This window comes from Oreochromis niloticus, linkage group LG19, assembly GCF_001858045.2.
Source record: "Oreochromis niloticus isolate F11D_XX linkage group LG19, O_niloticus_UMD_NMBU, whole genome shotgun sequence".
In the NCBI taxonomy this organism is placed as follows: domain Eukaryota; kingdom Metazoa; phylum Chordata; class Actinopteri; order Cichliformes; family Cichlidae; genus Oreochromis; species Oreochromis niloticus.
Genome location: NC_031983.2, coordinates 29,850,975 through 29,870,356, shown reverse-complemented (window position 1 = coordinate 29,870,356; position 19,382 = coordinate 29,850,975). Strand labels below are relative to the sequence as shown.

General features: G+C 45.7%; 2 protein-coding genes across 10 annotated transcripts in view; both read left to right on the top strand.

Moving 5' to 3' along the window:
- The first annotated feature begins 280 nt into the window (after nucleotides 1-280).
- atg14 (autophagy related 14) lies at nucleotides 281-5,266 on the top strand. The gene is made up of 11 exons (XM_003457198.5): nucleotides 281-632; nucleotides 1,541-1,603; nucleotides 1,767-1,809; nucleotides 2,103-2,184; nucleotides 2,260-2,497; nucleotides 2,598-2,824; nucleotides 3,154-3,271; nucleotides 3,358-3,448; nucleotides 3,578-3,663; nucleotides 3,789-3,963; nucleotides 4,212-5,266. The coding sequence occupies exons 1-11, from the start codon at nucleotides 382-384 to the stop codon at nucleotides 4,332-4,334; spliced, it is 1,497 nt and encodes a 498-aa protein (XP_003457246.2). The 5' UTR covers nucleotides 281-381; the 3' UTR covers nucleotides 4,335-5,266.
- A 58-nt stretch (nucleotides 5,267-5,324) lies between these two features.
- The window catches only part of LOC102077468 (COP1-interactive protein 1), a 50,858-nt gene continuing 36,800 nt past the window's right edge, over nucleotides 5,325-19,382 (top strand). For 3 of the 9 annotated variants that reach the window (XM_025900965.1, XM_025900967.1, XM_025900966.1), the window contains exons 1-6: nucleotides 5,325-5,413; nucleotides 5,568-5,715; nucleotides 6,005-6,132; nucleotides 6,233-6,315; nucleotides 6,462-6,898; nucleotides 7,045-7,423. In XM_025900965.1, coding sequence (XP_025756750.1) covers nucleotides 7,342-7,423 — 82 coding nt within the window. In that variant the 5' untranslated portion in view covers nucleotides 5,325-5,413; nucleotides 5,568-5,715; nucleotides 6,005-6,132; ... (1 more) ...; nucleotides 6,462-6,898; nucleotides 7,045-7,341. The remainder of the gene's footprint in view (nucleotides 5,414-5,567; nucleotides 5,716-6,004; nucleotides 6,133-6,232; nucleotides 6,316-6,461; nucleotides 6,899-7,044; nucleotides 7,424-19,382) is intronic. The other 6 variants (XM_025900964.1, XM_025900962.1, XM_025900963.1 and 3 more) reach the window with 6 other exon arrangements.

Sequence of the window (19,382 nt, the reverse complement as noted above, 5' to 3'; positions counted from 1 at the left end):
AAGAAAAGTGTAAACTTCATCCTACTCCTTTTCGAGCACACGCATTCTGTAGACAAAGATATATACATGACATTAAGTTTTGGTTTGTTTTTTTGTTTTGTTTTTTCTGTTATTTCAATTATATTTGCATGTTCGAAATAAAATTATATCTATCTACGTTGAGCTCTGTGGACAGAACTTTTAACAGCCTCCCATGTTTTTTATGGTGACGTATGCCTGACCCCGCCCACACGTGATGCCCTCAGATAAACAAACCCGTCACGCTGTGAGAGGAAAGAGGAAGTGGTGGACTGTCCTCGGGTTACAGCAGTGCGTTGGCTCTAAACTATGAGACGTTAGCGGCAGGCCGACCTTCGCGGAGCCGCAGACAGCGCAGCTAGCATGGCGTCCTCCGCCGGCCCGGCCCGCTCCGCTCCAGCCTCCGCGGCCCGGCCGTCGCTGCGCCCTCCCCTGCCGGCCTCGGCCCACTCCGCGCCGGGCTGCGTTATGCTGGAGTCCGTGGACGACGCGGAGGGGCTGTACGTAGCCGTGGAGCGCTGCCCTCTGTGCAGCACCTCCCGCCGCAGGCTTACCTGCGCTCGCTGCGTGCAGGCCGGAGACTTCGTGTACTTCGACGGCAGGAATACAGAGAGGTAAACACCCGTGCCGAAGTCCCCCGACTCACGCTCAAAGTTTCTCGTTCCTACGTTCCTTTGCGGACACGCAGCATCGGGGAGCTGCTCGGCTTCGTCTGAGGATAACGGGAGTTGTCGGTGCCGTTCGGCGTCGTTGTGAGCAGCGACTGCGTCTTGAAAAACGGTTTTCACGGCTTTCTTTGTGGCTGACTGCGCTGTTGGTGGGGGCATTAGCCGAAGCATGGAGCTCAAATAACACTGCTGTGGTGAAACAGGTGTTTCAGCTAAACTGAAGCGCGATTATTATTAAAATCAGAAACTCTACTTTATTTTCTCAAACGTCAGAAGTTACGGTGTCATGACCGGAGGTTTGGGGCGCTAATACTCCAGTCGCCCAGTCTCGTCTTTAAAAAGGTGTAAACTAACCTGAAAACGGCGCTTAGCATTAGCAGCTAACAGTGGTTGGCTAAGTAACTTTCAGGTAGCCTGTTAGCTCAGCTCGATAAGCCTCGGTTAGCCTTTGTATCAACATCTGTTACTGTTAGCTCAGCTAGATTAGCCTCGGTTAGCCTGTTAGCTTTTTTGCGCTTTATTTGTCCGGTTAGCTCAGTTTTGTTAGTCTGCTAGGTCTCAGGTTATCGTGTGTTGACCTGCTCTGGTAGTGTTAGCCTGGTGGCTAGCTGCTGTGTTACAGAATGATGCCATATGCTTGGTTTAGACGTTTCCCAGGCTGGGGTCAGTGAGCTGACCTCAGGGGACCACCTGCTCTTTGTTACTGCAGCTGGTGCAGATGTTTACGTAGCTCAGGTGTGCTGGGTTTAATCACACTGTCGGATCCTGCTGGCTTTTGGTTCTGAAACTGTAAAATCCTCTCAGGTGTGAGGCTTTATCTACTGCAGGTGAACTCATCTGCTGTTTGTCTGCAGGTACACTGAGAAGCTAGAGCGGCTGAAGAAGCTGAAGGGGGAGAAGGAGCAGCTGCAGCAGAGGTAAAACCTGCTGCTCACAGAGACAGGTGATGTCACAAACAGCTGTGGACTGAGGGAGGACGGGTGAAGCTGTTTGAGGCATCTGTGCAGATGTTGCAGATGTTTGTGTGTTTTTGGTAACAGCAGCTGTGGAGATAACCTGTGACGTCTTCTGTCCTCACAGTGTCGTGCAGGCCATGAACAGGAAGCTGCTGGCTGACGAGATGGTGAGTTCACAGCTGCACAGGTGTGCGTTCAGGGCCGTGGCTGCTTCCTTATCGCTCCTCTGCTCTGTACTGTCACCTTCAGTGAGCTCACCTGCAGTTTTTAATGCACTGTAGCTCCTCCCATACTCTCTGAGAGCACGTCAGGTGCACCTGCGCGGCAGCTCTGACCTCCAAACATCAGCCGACAGCTGAGAGGCAGAAATGAGAGAAATAAATTCAGGTGTTTTAACTTGTTTGCATAAATAAAAATGTGAACATTCAGATTAAAGTTCAAATGTGTGTGTTGTCCTCAGAAATGGAAGATCATGTCGTGTAAGATGAAGGTGGAGCAGCTGAAGGAGGCGGTCGCATGGGGCAATGAGGAGGCGAAGCGCGGTGAGTGTCAGTAGGTTTAAAACTGACACGGTTCGTGAGCTGGTCGCGTGACCCGTTTTCCCCCTCCTGCCGCAGATAACGAGCGCCTCTCCAGGTGTCAGGAGGACGTCCAGCGGCTGCAGCGTCGGGCCGTTCGCCATGGCGAGAAACGTGACAAGATCGAGCGCCACAACCGGCGTCTCGGCGAGCTGATGGAGAAGCGCAGCCGAGACCTGCAGAGCCGACTGAGCCAGCTCGCCGCACTGCGGCGGGAGCACATCCGTGACCTCACCACCCACATCTTCCCCATGCAGGAGGAGAAACTGAGCAGCAGGTAGGGGGCGGAGCCTTCTGAGTTTCAGGAATACCTCTGATGGGACCGATGGAGCAAACGTGTTATCATCCCACCCTCTGCCCCTGTGTGTATCCATCAGAGACCCCGCGGACGTCCTGGCCGAGTGCGACCCGCTGACCTCGAGCACGGTGAGCGAGCTGGCCGAGGCCCGGAGAACCACCTACCTGTCAGGACGCTGGATCTGGGACGACCAGAACGGAGAGACGAGCATCAGCATCACGGGGCCCCCTGTGGCCCTGCCCAGCAATGGAGACTGCTCCGCCTACTACAGCTGGGTGGAGGAGAAGAGCACCAATCAGGGCCCAGGTGAAGAGTGAGGGGGCGGGGCTTTAATCCTCTTACTGATAACTGATCTCATTTTTTTCCTGAGTTCAGATTTCCTCTCAGCCAGAAGTTTGTTTTTGTGTTTATCTGAAGTTGTTATTATTATCATTATTATTATAAATCACGGTTATTGTAACTTATCTGTTTTTATTGTTGCAGTTTTGAGATTTTAAAATTATTTAAAAGTGCTTCATTTACTTTTAATTTTTTTAATAATGAGTATTTTTATGTGGGTGCTCAGAAAACTTTAGTTTGAAAAGGTTTCAGGTGAAGGTGACCCTGTCCTGACCTTTGACCTCCTGTTTCCGCAGAGCTGGACCACATTAACCCGGCTCACACCATCAGCGCCGCCCTCTGCTTCACCACGCAGCTCGTCACTATCCTGTCCCACATGCTGGATGTCAACCTGCCCAAGAAGCTCTGCAACAGGTGGGAACGTTTAAAAAGTGGCACCATTTTTGCCGATGTCGCGGCGTCCATCTTTAATCTTCGCTCTGTGCTGTTTGTTTTCCCAGCGAGTTCTGCGGAGACAATCTGAGCCGCTACCGCTTCACCCGAGCTCTGAGCAAGCTCAACACCAACGTGCTCCACCTGTGCTTCTCTCAGGTGAGACTCGCACGCTGATGTTTGTTTGTTTGTTCTGTGTTGAGGGGACTCTGAGACGCAGCAGGACTGATTCTGATGAATTGATCCGTCTCCGTCTTCCCGCCTCTCACCCCGTTTCTCTGTGTTCAGCACGTTGACAGCGAGAAGCTCCACCTCCATCACACCCTGAGGAACATCATGTTTCTGGTTGCCCCTGACAACGACAGCCTGGGCAGGTGAGAGGGGTGAAGTGTTTGATTTCAGTAAAACACGGGTGCGATCTGCTGATTGAGGGTGTCGCAGAGCTGCCGGCACAGGTGTTGGCCTGCAGCGTGACGCAGTGTTTACCTGTGTGCTTCAGGACGGGTCCGTTCGAGGTGTGCGCTGACCTGGAGGAGTCCATGGAGTTCGTGGAGCCGGAGGCGGAGGGGCCGGCGGAGGAGAGCGGAGACGAGGCGGTGACGGACGAGGAGACAGACCTGGGGACGGACTGGGAGACGGTGCCCAGCCCGCGGTTCTGTGACATCCCTTCACAGGTAAACACACCTGAGCATGAAAAACCCAAACATGAAACCGAGCTGCTCGATTATTTGGATCCGTAACCGTTATTATCGATCAGTTATTAACTCGGCGTGAAGGACGACTTGCGCTTAGAGCAGCAGCAGGCAGGGGTGCCTGATGGGAGGAGTCACTGTGACCTCCATAGCTCAGACATCAGTGCAGAGTTATGGGGCTCCGCCTCATGACCTCTAACCTCTGCTCTTCCTCCTCTCTCCTCCTGCAGTCCATGGATCTTTCCCAGAGTGCCCTGCAGGTCTCGCAGCCCGCCGCCAACACTGGAGGGATGATCTCGTCTGCCGCCGCCTCCGTCAGCTCCTGGCTCAGAACCTACACTGGCCAGCGCTGACCCCGCGGAGTCCCGGGGCTTGTTTGGATCTCAGGGGTCAGAGGTCACCATCAGCGCTTCAGACTCTGAAAATATAAACGTGCTGTTTGAGGACCTGAGAGGTCCTGCTGACGCGTCACTGCTGATTTGATTGGTTGAACTTTTTTCACCTGCTGTGAGGTCGTATCGCGGAGCCACTCAGTCTCTGATTGGACGACGTGTGGGGTGAGGTTGTTACAGTCTGAAGGGGTGGAGCTCTCAATTTGCAATAAAATCCCTGAAGTAAGCTCCACGCTAAGGCGTGGCTCAGTCTCCAGCGTGTTGGCGTCACGGCGACCTGACGTGTCCTTTAAGGTCGTGATGAGAAACTGGAAGCGCTCGCGTCAGCAGACTGCAGGACGCCACGAGGTCAACATGCGCTCTGGTTGGAGGATTCTGCTCCGGCGCCGAGGCCGCTCCAAGCCTGACTCGTTTTTATGAAAACACTATTTTCAGTTTTTCTTGTACATTTTCAGCCTGATTCAAAAAAAGGTTTCTTCTTGTGAGCGGAGCGTGCGTCATCGTCTCTTCTGATTGGCTCCAGTTTAGAAAATCGAGCTGCCATCACAGAGCAGCTGGGAATCAAACCTTCGCCCGACGCTGACCTTTGACCTGCTGCTCCTTTCTGACTGGACAGAGAACAGCTGTCTGTGATTGGGTCCTGAAACGCAGTTGCTCTGTAACGTGCATCCTGATTGGACGAGGAGGTAACACTACTATCGTCTCGCTGCTTGAAGGTGTCGCTGAGCTCGCTCTGATCGATTGGAGTCAGCTGACCGAGCCACCTCACGCTTTTTAGCTGAGCTGGTGACTCTGAAGTGGGATTGATGATGATGCCGTTTTATGGATGAACATGTTTTATTTGAAGTGTTTCAGTTTGTGTGACGTTTGAAATAAAATCCTGTTTTCTGCTTTTTGAATCTGAAGTTGAGTTTTTAATAGAGTGTGCGTGCATGCTTTGACCTTTAACCTCAGAGTCCATGGGCCACAGGAGGTGCTGACATCCACCTGCTGTACAGGCAGGCAGCTTCACCTGTGCCTGCAGGTGCATTGAAGCACAGGTGAGTGTACACCTGTGCCAGCCGTGCGTGTGAAGACTGACAGCATCTCCACAGTAACCGCACAATTCACGCCGCGGCGTGCTGTGTTGATAGATTTAAAGACTTCACCCTGATGCTGGCGGGACGTCAGCGTCTGCTTGTTTGTGCTCTGCAGGTGTGAACAGCAAGCACAAGGTGAGAGCGGACAGGTAATGATTTCACACGACTGAGCAGTTCCAGTGATGTCAAACACGGATCCCAGGCTGCTCTGATGGAAGATCTCATGGTGTTCGTGTCACAGGTCGGACCAGGCGAGCAGCACGGTTGGTGGAAAAACAAAACTGGTGGAGACGGAACAGCAGGGCCAACGTAGCATATTACAGTCAAAGTTAATGGAAATGTTTCAGGATGTGTCCAGTAACGATAAAGATCAGTTTGTATTCGGTCCTGAGGATTATCAGAGGGCCAGTCAGCATCGTCTCCACCAGCATGTACAGTGTGTGAGATGTTCCCATAACATGAGTCCTGCTGTGGTGCAGCTGGTGTGTGTCACTCCCTCTGGGTCTGCCCTGTGCCGTTCATTCATCCAACAGGCATTCTTCACATCTGCAGGTTTACTTCACTGCATGCTGCTGACGCCCACCTGCAGGATCATGAAGCCTCCTACCTGTACAGAGCGACTGTAATAAGTGCAACCATCCGTTACCACTGTCCTCCTGACCCACCAAGGCTTCCTTCAGGTGTACTTGTAGTGAAGTTTTACCTTCCCTGACGTGGCGTTTACATGTGTTCGTTCTCTTTCATTGTGAGTTTACTAAACAGCTCTTATTTTATTTCTAGCAGAGGCAGTATCAGATGAATCTGACCCCAGATCTGCTTTCTGTGTCCCTGAGAGCACAATGCAGCCTCCAGTCTCAGCAGGTGTAAGTACAAACTAAGCTGTTATCCGTTTACCTAAACCTTATTTAAACTACACTTTAACTGATCCCTGCTCTTTCTCTCTTTGATGCTGAGCTCTTTTGTCTGTGTTGATTTATGTTCTTACTGATGTGGATGAATCCCTGAGCAGCGACAGAGCAGATCAGTTTTTAACATGGTTCCTGTCTGCTGCGCTTTATTTTGGAAATCACACAACAGGCAAACACATCTGAGCTGAGCTGCAATTTTGAGTTGTGGGGGGCGCCGTCGTTTGGATGCCAGGTTAATGTTATTCCGCTTACCCGGCCTCGGGTTGAAGTTATTCCGGCTCAGTGAGCAGTTATTGCAGCTGTTGGCTGTTTTCTGACCCACAGGAGGACGTGAGAGCATAGCTGTTGAAACAGCGCTCGGATTCATAAAGGCTGAAGGTGAACCACAGTTCTTTCTTTCACACTTGGAATTCTTTGCATGATTATCTGGTTTGGAGCATGTGGGAAGCCGTGACTGAGAAAGGTCTGAAAAGCCTTTTTATTCCGAGACGAATGATTACTGGATGCCGAGTGAGTGCAAGGAGCCTTTGTTCTTTGGGTAAGCTGCTTATGGAGCGCAGGGTTCAGGTGGAAGCGGGTGAAGCTGCTCTGCCTTCACTCTTGTTGTTCTTGTTATGACACTCACGTTTAAAAACTGCACTTTGTGTTTTCTGCTTGTTTGTCTTGAATCGTGTTTGTGTGTAGACTCCGCCCCCTCGCCCTTGTGCTGAAGGATTTCTGCAGGTGGAGGACAATGGCGAGAAGGTCTGCTGCTTTGTTTCTGCTGTTCTGCTGCTCCGTCAGTCGGGGCTGGTCGGAGGCTTCGGTCCCCCGCCAGCGGTAGTCTCCCCGGCCCTCCCCGTCCTCTGGGATGAGCTGCGAGGGCTGAAGGAGCTTGTGCTGAGCCTGAAGGCGGAGGAGGTGGGCCGGCGTCAGATCCTGAGAAGGGTGGAGAGCTGGCTGAGGGATGGAGAGGTGGAGGCCGAGCAGCAGAGACGGAGCATGGAGGGACTGAAGGAGGAAGCGCTCCGACAGGCAGAGGAGCTGAGGGGGAGGGTGGAGGAGCTGGAGGAGCAGAGCAAAGGTGAGGCTTCCTCCGTCACATTAAGTGTTGTAGCTGCTCCTCAGACTGAGAGGTGGTGCTGACTGCAGTGAGTTTACTGCACTTTAAAGTACTCGATACTGTTTGTGGTGAGTTTAAAGCAGCACTAGTGTACTCAAAGTAGGAAGGAAGGAAGTACAGATACTTTGTTACTCTAAACATCATTTTGAGGTATCTGTACTTTACTTGAGTCATTTTTTTTTTTATCTTTTTCATTCCCCACATTTTTAAACAAATATCTGAGGGGGCTCTGCTGACCCCCTCCTGAAAACATCAAGCTGTTTTGTTGTTGTTGTTGTTTTAAACTCAGTTTTTATTATAATTTACAACATTGCAACTTGTACTTGTCAATGTTCAAAAGTAGGACCGTTACAGGAACAGCAATGCAGAAGTACAGATTAAAATAAAAACTCCAGAAAAACACAAAACAACAATATTAAATAAGATGTGACAATCTTAGTAGCCATAAATGAACAAAACGAAACAAACCTATGCTAAGTTATTGAAACAGTAAAGCATGTATGGGTCGCCAACGCTCAGTGAACAAATCTCTCTGAATCTGCAGAGCATATGTTATTTCCTCCATCTGGTAAATCTCTCTTACTTTATCAATCTGCTGCTGTAAGCAAGATTCTTAAGAGATACTTTTTATCGTTTCCTGTAAAACCTTTTGGTAATACTCCTAAAATGGCTAACTGTTGGTCTTTTGTTAATGGTTGTTGGTAAACTGTATTGAGAGCTTTAAATATGTTATTCCAAAATGAGCAAATTTTTGGGCATGACCAGAATATGTGAGAGTGGGTTCCTAAGTAAGCACCACAATTTCGCCAGCAGATGTCAGGATTTGTAGGGTTCATTTGAGCAATTATCTCTGGGGTTCTAAAATATCTCATGACCACCTTCCATTAATATTCAAAGTTGCACTTGTATTGAAACTTGTAAATGCGTTATAAAAATTGCTGATCAATTTTGGGGAGGAATTACTTTGATATATTTTTAGAAATATTTCCTCAGTGGGTGAGGGCTCCAAAACTTGCCTCCATTCTCTGTTTTGTCAAAAAACATCTTAGCTGCAGAAATCTAAAAAAGCCGGAAAAAGGAAGCTGAAACTGACCTCTCAACTGTTCAAATGAACTCAGGTGCCCATTCTTCACAACATGAAGACCAAATGATTGTTTGATTCTACGCCAGGTCTTTAGTGTGACCCTGTCCGTTCCCCCATATGCACATTTTTAATTGAAATGTTAGAAAAAAGCAGGGATTCCAATGGTCTTTTGCCTATTGTCCTGTTTAACCACTGAGTTTCAGACAGATCCCGTATCCATACAGTCAGGGGTCTCATCTGAGCTGCCCAGAAATAACATTTCAGATTTGGAACAGCCAATCCCCCCCCTGCAGTTTTGACAGTTTTAATGTTTGAAACTTGATCCTTGGGCGTTTGCCTTCCCATATAAATTTGGAAAAAAGTTTATTATGTGTGCCTATGCCAAGAGGCACACATATTACTATTCCTCGGATTTATTATTGTGTGCGCCTATGCCAAGAGGCACACATATTACTATTCGTCGGATTCATTATTCTTATTATGTGTGCCTATGCCAAGAGGCACACATATTACTATTCGTCGGATTTATTATTATGTGTGCCTATGCCAAGAGGCACACATATTACTATTCGTCGGATTCATTATTCTTATTATGTGTGCCTATGCCAAGAGGCACACACATTACTATTCCTCGGATTTATTATTATTATTATTATGTGTGCCTATGCCAAGAGGCACACATATTACTATTCCTCGGATTTATTATTGTGTGGATGCTGGAGGCATCCACACTATTGAGTTCCTGTTTCTCTTTATTCTTTATTATTGTGTGGATGCTGGAGGCATCCACACTATTGAGTTCCTGGGGCCTGTTCTTCGTACCTCGCTAAGTAAGTTAGCCGGATTTGAATGTTGACGATTTCGCGTGATCTTGGATCGTTCGGTTCTCCGAAGCTCATCTGGGGCTTGCTGTCATAGCAACAGAGCCGTAAAAGTAAGCCTGCTCGGGAGCAGGTTTACTTTATGTAAACAGGATTAGATCGCGGCCTCTCAAGTATGTCCGCTGCAGTTATATGAAAGCAAGAGCGATATTTCGCCACTGTTTTACCATAAATAAATATTATCAATGTAACTAAAGATAATGTATTTGATTCTTTTATTGATTTCATACAGATACATACAGGTCATTTCCGAAAAAAAGGGAAATGTACTATTAATCATTCTATTACATGTAGTAGATCATGTCAGATGTAATTCATATTTTAGAGTAGTAATAGTAAATTACTACGTGCAATCAAGATGAGAGACCACGGCTAAAAAAGCGAAGGTGGATTTGGGAAGTCTGTCGCAGCCATGTCCTGTCCGTTTGTACGCAAGCAAGGAAGGTGCAAGATTGATAAGGAGAGTTTACAGAATTTAGCGTATATTGCGGGATAGACGGGATCCTTTAGCTCGGCGCGACGGTGTGCTCATAGAGAGATATCGATTCTCCCGTGAGGTTATTATTTACTTTCTCTCTCTCTCTCTCTCTCTCTCTCTCTCTCTCTCTCTCTCTCTCTCTCTCTCTCTCTCCCTCCAAATATATATATATATATATATATACTTACTGTACTGTATATACTTACTCCCGACTTACTGTGCATGCTTCAGTCACCCCTTGCATGGGAACAGGTAAAAGTGATGGAGTGTTATTCAAACTACACACATAAAAACCCACAATGTCAATAAATGTCACAGTACAAAAAGGGGTGTGACGAGGGGGTGCAGGACCACCACCTGTCTTTATTTGCTCTGCCCTTTTCTTGGTTGCTGTTATAAACAAACAGATTATTCCAGGGTCTCTTGTCATAGACTAAAAGCAATATAAGTGATAAATATTACCATTCTGTAGAATATTCTTATATTTCACTTTTACTTTTTCCCATGTTCTAGTGGGTCCTGTTGTGGCTCTAATGTGAAAGAGGATATGATGTAATATAATATAATGTGGAATGAAATAATATCACATGATATAATGTAATATCATGGATCACTTACGAGTTTAATTTGTCAGCAACTTTCTGCCAGCCCTCTCTCCTTGCTTTTGCAGCCTTTGCAGTGTTCCCCTGCGTTTTAATTAAACTCTGAAACTCCTGATATCCCTCAATCAAGAGTTCTTGGTCTGCTGCCGTGAGATACTGCGCGCGCTCCTTCGACATCTTCGCCGACCAATCACAGGGTTGCCGATCAATGTTTCTACTATCGATGCGTAGCCCCTTTTAAGCCACCCAGTGATCTCAGATTACTTCAGCCAGCTATACTAATCGTCAACAACAGGTGCGTTCGGACAACCGGATTAGCGAGCTCACGGTTAGCGCGATGATTTGATCTTGGATGTGTCATTTGATCTTGGATGTAGTAAGCGAGGTACGAAGAACATCCCCCTGTTTCTCTTTATTCTTTATTATTATTATTATTATTATTATTATTATTGTGTGGATGCTGGAGGCATCCACACTATTGAGTTCCTGTTTCTCTTTATTCTTTATTATTATTATTATTATTATGTGTGCCTATGACAAGAGGCACACATATTACTATTCCTCGGATTTATTATGTGTGCCTATGCCAAGAGGCACACATATTACTATTCCTCGGATTTATTATTATTATTATGTGTGCCTATGCCAAGAGGCACACATATTACTATTCCTCGGATTTATTATTATTATTATTATGTGTGCCTATGCCAAGAGGCACACATATTACTATTCCTCGGATTTATTATTATTATTATTATTATTATGTGTGCCTATGAAAGAGGCACACATATTACTATTCGTCGGATTTATTATTATTATTATTATTCTTCAGTTTCCGCCTGAAATTTTGCAGCGAAACTCGCCCCGCAGTTTTGAGACAAGCTTCATATATGTTACCTCATTTTGTGCGGCTGGATCAGGAATGGTGTGCTATGACTTTTGGTGTTTATAACTATTATAGTTTTTTAAATATTAATATTTTAGTGAAAATTTTCCCGCGCTTCTCTGCCAAACAGTTTTGAAAATAGGGTTACATATGTTAGATCATTTTGTGCGGCTGGAGCTGGACTAGTATGGTATACACTTTTGGTGTTTATGACTTTTATAGTTTTTGAAATATTTAGATTTTAGTGCAAATTTAGGCCAATTTCCATAGAAACAGACTTTATTTGTGGTGGGTTGGCTCTCTCTAGTGGTATACCGGGAGTAGTACGGCTGAAAATCTGTATGCTTGTTACAAAACTCCATATCCCATAATTCATAGCACCCCTCTGCCGAGTTAAACAATGGCGGACACCACTTCGTTTTATATGTCTTTTATTCGTGTTTCTAGGTCACAAAATACACTTTTAAGATATTTTCAGGCGAGAATGTAGGTGTGTAAACTTCAAATATCTGCTCGTTTTATCAAGACATCCCATATTAGCGACAATTCTCTTAAGTGTTGCTGATAGCCGGCTAGCTAGCTAGCGCCGCTAGCTTAGCTAGCTAGCGCCCCTTCGTGAAAAACCACCCAGGCTTGGCTGATAGTGAGGTGGCTAAAATTTGTTTAATCGCCTGATCGCTCGGCAAGGGTCTGTGTCTTAGCTGGACTTATTTTTCGTTTATATGGGCCGATGATGCTGGTCGATGTGGAAAAAATAACTGAGTTGTTTGGTGGTGGAGCTACAACAGAGGGCAGCTATCCACCGGTGTGTGACAGAAAGGACATGCCGCGAACGAGACATACAAGGCGGTGAGGCTACCGCCGATCGTCCGGTGTTTGCTAACGCGGAGGTCAATCGTGGATCAGGGAAAGCGAAGGCAGGAGCGTGAGGTGAACTGAATTTCAGGTAAGAAGTTATGACCTGCACTCTATTTGGGTCAGATATAAACCGAGTTTAGGTGTAGTTTATTTAGCAACAGTTCTCTTACGTGTTGCTGATAGCCGGCTGGCTAGCTAGCTAGCGCCGCTAGCTTAGCTAGCTAGCGCGGCTAGCGACCCTTCGTGAAAAACCACCCAGGCTTGGCTGATAGTGAGGTGGCTAAAATGTGTTTAATCGCCCGATCGCTCGGCAAGGGTCTGTGTCTTAGCTGGACTTATTTTTCGTTTATATGGGCCGATGATGCTGGTCGATGTGGAAAAAATAACTGAGTTGTTTGGTGGTGGAGCTACAACAGAGGGCAGCTATCCACCGGTGTGTGACAGAAAGGACATGCCGCCAACGAGACATACGAGGCCGGGCAGGCGATTGCTAACGCGGTGGTCAATCATGGATCAGGGAAAGCGAAGGCAGGAGCGTGAGGTGAACTGAATTTCAGGTAAGAAGTTTTGAACTGCACTCTATTTCGGTCAGATATAAACCGAGTTTAGGTGTAGTTTATTTTCGTTGTGCTGACTTTTTCAATCACGTACAATAACTCGTACTGCGTTCTAGCTAGCACGACGGAGTTTCTATACAGCTGTGTGCGCATGTTGAACTTTATGACAGCCTCCCCTGTCGAAACTTCAGTCATGAAACTGATCAATGATCGGCGTTTCTCTCTTGTTTGTTTATCGCGCAAAACAACAGCAGCACGTTTAAGCTTGATCAGCTGTTGTTAGAATTCATTTGCTTTTAATTTCTGGTATCAGCTGATGTTTGCTGGAGCTACAGCTGTAAAAACGGCAGATGTCCTTACTGAATCATCAGAGCTGAACTGGTGATGGAGAAACAGGTTTACTCTTTAGGTGACATGAATAAGTTGAAGGGAAGTTATGAACTATTTTTGAGAGACAAATACAGGGAGTGCAGAATTATTAGGCAAGTTGTATTTTTGAGGAATAATTTTATTATTGAACAACAACCATGTTCTAAATGAACCCAAAAAACTCATTAATATCAAAGCTGAAAGTTTTGGAAGTAGTTTTTAGTTTTAGCTATTTTAGGGGGATATCTGTGTGTGCAGGTGACTATTACTGTGCATAATTATTAGGCAACTTAACAAAAAACAAATATATACCCATTTCAATTATTCATTTTTACCAGTGAAACCAATATAACATCTCCACATTCACAAATATACATTTCTGACATTCAAAAACAAAACCAAAGCAAATCAGCGACCAATATAGCCACCTTTCTTTGCAAGGACACTCAAAAGCCTGCCATCCATGGATTCTGTCAGTGTTTTGATCTGTTCACCATCAACATTGCATGCAGCAGCAACCACAGCCTCCCAGACACTGTTCAGAGAGGTGTATTGTTTTCCCTCCTTGTAAATCTCACATTTGATGATGGACCACAGGTTCTCATTGGGTTCAGATCAGGTGAACAAGGAGGCCATGTCATTAGTTTTTCTTCTTTTATACCCTTTCTTGCCAGCCACGCTGTGGAGTACTTGGACGCGTGTGATGGAGCATTGTCCTGCATGAAATCATGTTTTTCTTGAAGGATGCAGACTTCTTCCTGTACCACTGCTTGAAGAAGGTGTCTTCCAGAAACTGGCAGTAGCACTGTGAGTTGAGCTTGACTCCATCCTCAACCCGAAAAGGCCCACAAGCTCATCTTTGATGATACCAGCCCAACCAGTACTCCACCTCCACCTTGCTGGCGTCTGAGTCGGACTGGAGCTCTCTGCCCTTTACCAATCCAGCCACGGGCCCATCCATCTGGCCCATCAAGACTCACTCTCATTTCATCAGTCCATAAAACCTTAGAAAAATCAGTCTTGAGATATTTCTTGGCCCAGTCTTGACGTTTCAGCTTGTGTGTCTTGTTCAGTGGTGGTCGTCTTTCAGCCTTTCTTACCTTGGCCATGTCTCTGAGTATTGCACACCTTGTGCTTTTGGGCACTCCAGTGATGTTGCAGCTCTGAAATATGGCCAAACTGGTGGCAAGTGGCATCTTGGCAGCTGCACGCTTGACTTTTCTCAGTTCATGGCAGTTATTTTGCGCCTTGGTTTTTCCACACGCTTCTTGCGACCCTGTTGACTATTTTGAATGAAACGCTTGATTGTTCGATGATCACGCTTCAGAAGCTTTGCAATTTTAAGACTGCTGCATCCCTCTGCAAGATATCTCACTATTTTTGACTTTTCTGAGCCTGTCAAGTCCTTCTTTTGACCCATTTTGCCAAAGGAAAGGAAGTTGCCTAATAATTATGCACACCTGATATAGGGTGTTGATGTCATTAGACCACACCCCTTCTCATTACAGAGATGCACATCACCTAATATGCTTAATTGGTAGTAGGCTTTCGAGCCTATACAGCTTGGAGTAAGACAACATGCATGAAGAGGATGATGTGGACAAAATACTGATTTGCCTAATAATTCTGCACTCCCTGTAAACACCAAGCTCCTTTTTTTGTGTAGCTGACAGCTGGTAACTGTGCAGGGGCGGATCTAGCAAAGCTTTTGCCAGGGGGCCAGGTAGGGCATTAACAGAGAAAGGTGGACATAAAGATATACTTTTCTTTCTTACTCTCATATAAAATATTTAGCTTTTATTAAATGCTTATCCGAATCTTACAACCAAAGTTTGTATAATAATACACAAGGTTGGCTGTAGACCATTGTTCATCATTCAGAACACTGTGTAAAAATAACAAAAAACAAAAAGTGAATGCAAAAGTGCATATATATTTATTTTATGTGTTTGATGTGTGTGTCGGGGCGTGGTCTGCAGTGCCGCTGCAGGGGAGGTGGACCCACGGGTGTAAAGTCTGTGCTCTCTTGGCTGTTTTTTGGGTGTGTGTTGGGCTATGAGTTGAAAAGCTACAGCTGCCTGTGTGGGTACACCAACCATGTGTGAAAAGTGGTCCATAACATAATGCTTCAAAGCGTGTTCATGCAAACATTGTTGGGTCTGCCGTGGTACAATGGGACTTCTGCTCATGAACCTGTGTGCACAGCGTCTGCAATCGGGCTGTACAAAGTCACTTCATCTTTACCCAAAACTGTAAGCTGTCATCTGTGAGGCGCGAGCGGTGTTTGTTTTTATCATAATTCATGGTGGAGAATGGCTGCTCTGCTGAGTTTTGCTCTCTGTAGCTGTATGAATGGCAAACTACACTGATTACCAGCGGCATAGGCACACATAAAATTTCTTCTGAAATTTTCCCTTTCTAGTTATTATTATTATTATGTGTGCCTATGCCAAGAGGCACACATATTACTATTCCTCGGATTTATTATTATGTGTGCCTATGACAAGAGGCACACATATTACTATTCGTCGGATTTATTATTATTATTATGTGTGCCTATGCCAAGAGGCACACATATTACTATTCGTCGGATTTATTATTCTTATTATTATTATTATTATTATTTTCCTTTTCCGCCTGAAATTTTGCAGTGTATCTCGACCCGCAGTTTTTGGACAAGCTTCATATATGTTACCTCATTTTGTGCGGCTGGATCTGGAATGGTGTGCTATGACTTTTGGTGTTTATGAATATTATAGTTTTTTAAATATTAATATTTAGTGAAAATTTTCCCGCGCTCCTCTGCCAACAGTTTTGACAATAGGGTACATATGTTACATCATTTTGTGCGGCTGGAGCTGGCTAGTATGGTGTGACTTTTGGTGTTTATAACTTTATAGTTTTGAAATATTTAGATTTTAGTGCAAATTTAGGCCAATTTCTAGGCTCCTGAGAAAGATTCTGCTTTTGGCACCATAGAACAGACTTCATTTGTGGTGTCTTGGCTCTCTCTAGTGGTATACCGGGAGTAGTACAGCCGAAAAGATTTATCCTTGTGTTGAAAACTCCATATCCCACAATTCATAGCACGCCTCTACAGAGTGAACAATGGCGGCCACCACTTCGTTTTATATGTCTTTTATTCGTGTTTCTAGGTCACAAAATAAACTTTTAAGATATTTTCAGGCGAGAATGTAGGTGTGTAAACTTCAAATATCTGCTTGTTTTATCAAGACATCCCATATTTAGCGACAGTGCTCTGACGACGTAGGTCCTGCTGACAGCTAGCCGGCTACCTAGCTAGCTGCCGCACTTGGCTGCAAATGGATAGCGAGGGGACTCTCTCTGTCGTTTCACCTCCCCGGTCTCTCGCAAATGCTCGCATAGAATCGGAGTTACAGCTGGATGTGGAAAAATAACTGAGTTGTTTGGTGGTGCTATAACGCGGAGCTACAACAGTGGGCAGCTATCCACCGGTGTATGACAGAAGGACATGCCGCGACCGCCGATCGACCGGTGTTTGCTAACGCGGAGGTCAATCGTGGATCAGGGAAAGCGAAGGCAGGAGCGTGAGGTGAACTGAATTTCAGATAAGAAGTTATGACCTGCACTCTATTTGGGTCAGATATAACCGAGTTTAGGTGTAGTTTATTTAGCAGCAGTTCTCTTATGTGTTGCTGATAGCCGGCTAGCTAGCTAGCGCCGCTAGCATAGTTAGCTAGCACCGCTAGCGACCCTTCGTGAAAAAGCACCCAGGCTTGGCTTATATTGAGGCGGGTGAAACTCGTGTCAGCACCCGGTCGCTCGCCGACAGTATGTGTTTTAGCTGGACTTATTTTTCGTTTATATGGACGATGATTTATTTATTTATTCATTTTAGTAACGGTATAAACAGTGAAGGTGGTGGATTGGCCAGATGTAAACTTCAATATCTGCTCGTGTTACCAAGACATCCCATATTAGCTCTGATGTTTTCGGTGCCTGCAAAGAGCTAGACAGGTAGCTAGCTAACCCGAGCTGGCTGTCTTTTTGACTCAGGGTCATAGCTGGACTTATTTTTCGTTTTTATGAGCCGATGAGGGTTTTTTTTTAGTAACGGTACAAACAGTGAAAGGCGGTGGATTGTCCAGATGCTGGTCGATGTGGAAAAATAACTGAGTTGTTTGGTAGTCGCTGACGCGGAGCTACAACCGAGGGCAGCTATCCACCGGTGTGTGTCAGAAAGAACATGCGGGGAACGAGGCGGCGAGGCGACCGCCGATCGACCGGTGGTAGATCGTGGATCAGGGAAACCGAAGGCAGGAGAAGCAGGCGGCTGCCGGTCGGAGCGTGAGGTGAACTGAATTTCAGGTAAGAAGTTATGACCTGCACTCTATTTGGGTCAGATATAAACCGAGTTTAGGTGTAGTTTATTTTCGTTGTGCTGACTTTTTACAATCAGTTATAATAACTCGTACTGCGTGGTAGCTAGCACGATGGAGTTTCTATACAGCTGTGTGCCCGCTAAGTTACTGATGTTGAACTTTATGACAGCCTCCCCTGTCATTCTCTCGCCTGTTCAAACTTCAGTCATGAAACTGATCAATGATCGGCTTTTCTCTCTTGTTTGTTTATCGCGCTAAACAACAGCAGCACGTTTAAGCTTGATCAGCTGTTGTTAGAATTCATTTGATTTTAATTTCTAGTATCAGCTGATGTTTGCTGGAGCCACAGCTGTAGAAGCGGCTGGTCGAAACCAGGAGATGACCTTACTGAATCATCAGAGCTGAACTGGTGATGGAGAAACAGGTTTACCTTTTTTTTAGGTGACATGAATGAGTTGAAGGGAAGTTATGAACTGTTTCTGAGAGAAATAAACACCAAGCTCCTTTTTTTATTTAGCTGACAGCTGGTAACTGTGCAGGGCGGATCTAGCAAAGCTTTTGCCAGGGGGCCAGGTAGGGCATTAACAGAGAAAGGTGGACACAAAGATATACTTTTCTTTCTTACTCTCATACAGGGAGTGCAGAATTATTAGGCAAGTTGTATTTTTGAGGAATAATTTTATTATTGAACAACAACCATGTTCTCAATGAACCCAAAAACACATTAATATCAAAGCTGAATGTTTTCGGAAGTAGTTTTTAGTTGTGTTTAGTTTTAGCTATTTTAGGGGGATATCTGTGTGTGCAGGTGACTATTACTGTGCATAATTATTAGGCAACTTAACAAAAAACAAATATATACCCATTTCAATTATTTATTTTTACCAGTGAAACCAATATAACATCTCCACATTCACAAATATACATTTCTGACATTCAAAAACAAAACAAAAACAAATCAGCGACCAATATAGCCACCTTCTTTGCAAGGACACTCAAAAGCCTGCCATCCATGGATTCTGTCAGTGTTTTGATCTGTTCACCATCAACATTGCGTGCAGCAGCAACCACAGCCTCCCAGACACTGTTCAGAGAGGTGTACTGTTTTCCCTCCTTGTAAATCTCACATTTGATGATGGACCACAGGTTCTCAATGGGTTCAGATCAGGTGAACAAGGAGGCCATGTCATTAGTTTTCTTCTTTTATACCCTTTCTTGCAGCCACGCTGTGGAGTACTTGGACGCGTGTGATGGAGCATTGTCCTGCATGAAAATCATGTTTTTCTTGAAGGATGCAGACTTCTTCCTGTACCACTGCTTGAAGAAGGTGTCTTCCAGAAACTGGCAGTAGGACTGGGAGTTGAGCTTGACTCCATCCTCAACCCGAAAAGGCCCCACAAGCTCATCTTTGATGATACCGGCCCAAACCAGTACTCCACCTCCACCTTGCTGGCGTCTGAGTCGGACTGGAGCTCTCTGCCCTTTACCAATCCAGCCACGGGCCCATCCATCTGGCCATCAAGACTCACTCTCATTTCATCAGTCCATAAAACCTTAGAAAAATCAGTCTTGAGATATTTCTTGGCCCAGTCTTGACGTTTCAGCTTGTGTGTCTTGTTCAGTGGTGGTCGTCTTTCAGCCTTTCTTACCTTGGCCATGTCTCTGAGTATTGCACACCTTGTGCTTTTGGGCACTCCAGTGATGTTGCAGCTCTGAAATATGGCCAAACTGGTGGCAAGTGGCATCTTGGCAGCTGCACGCTGACTTTTCTCAGTTCATGGGCAGTTATTTTGCGCCTTGGTTTTTCCACACGCTTCTTGCGACCCTGTTGACTATTTGAA

Excerpts from the sequence above, each read along its gene's own strand:
- atg14 (XM_003457198.5), top strand. The coding sequence starts at position 382 with ATGGCGTCCTCCGCCGGCCCGGCCCGCTCCGCTCCAGCCTCCGCGGCC. Across the intron at positions 2,185-2,259 it reads CAATGAGGAGGCGAAGCGCG|ATAACGAGCGCCTCTCCAGG; the intron begins GTGAGTGTCAGT and ends CTCCTGCCGCAG. Across the intron at positions 2,498-2,597 it reads GAGGAGAAACTGAGCAGCAG|AGACCCCGCGGACGTCCTGG; the intron begins GTAGGGGGCGGA and ends TGTATCCATCAG.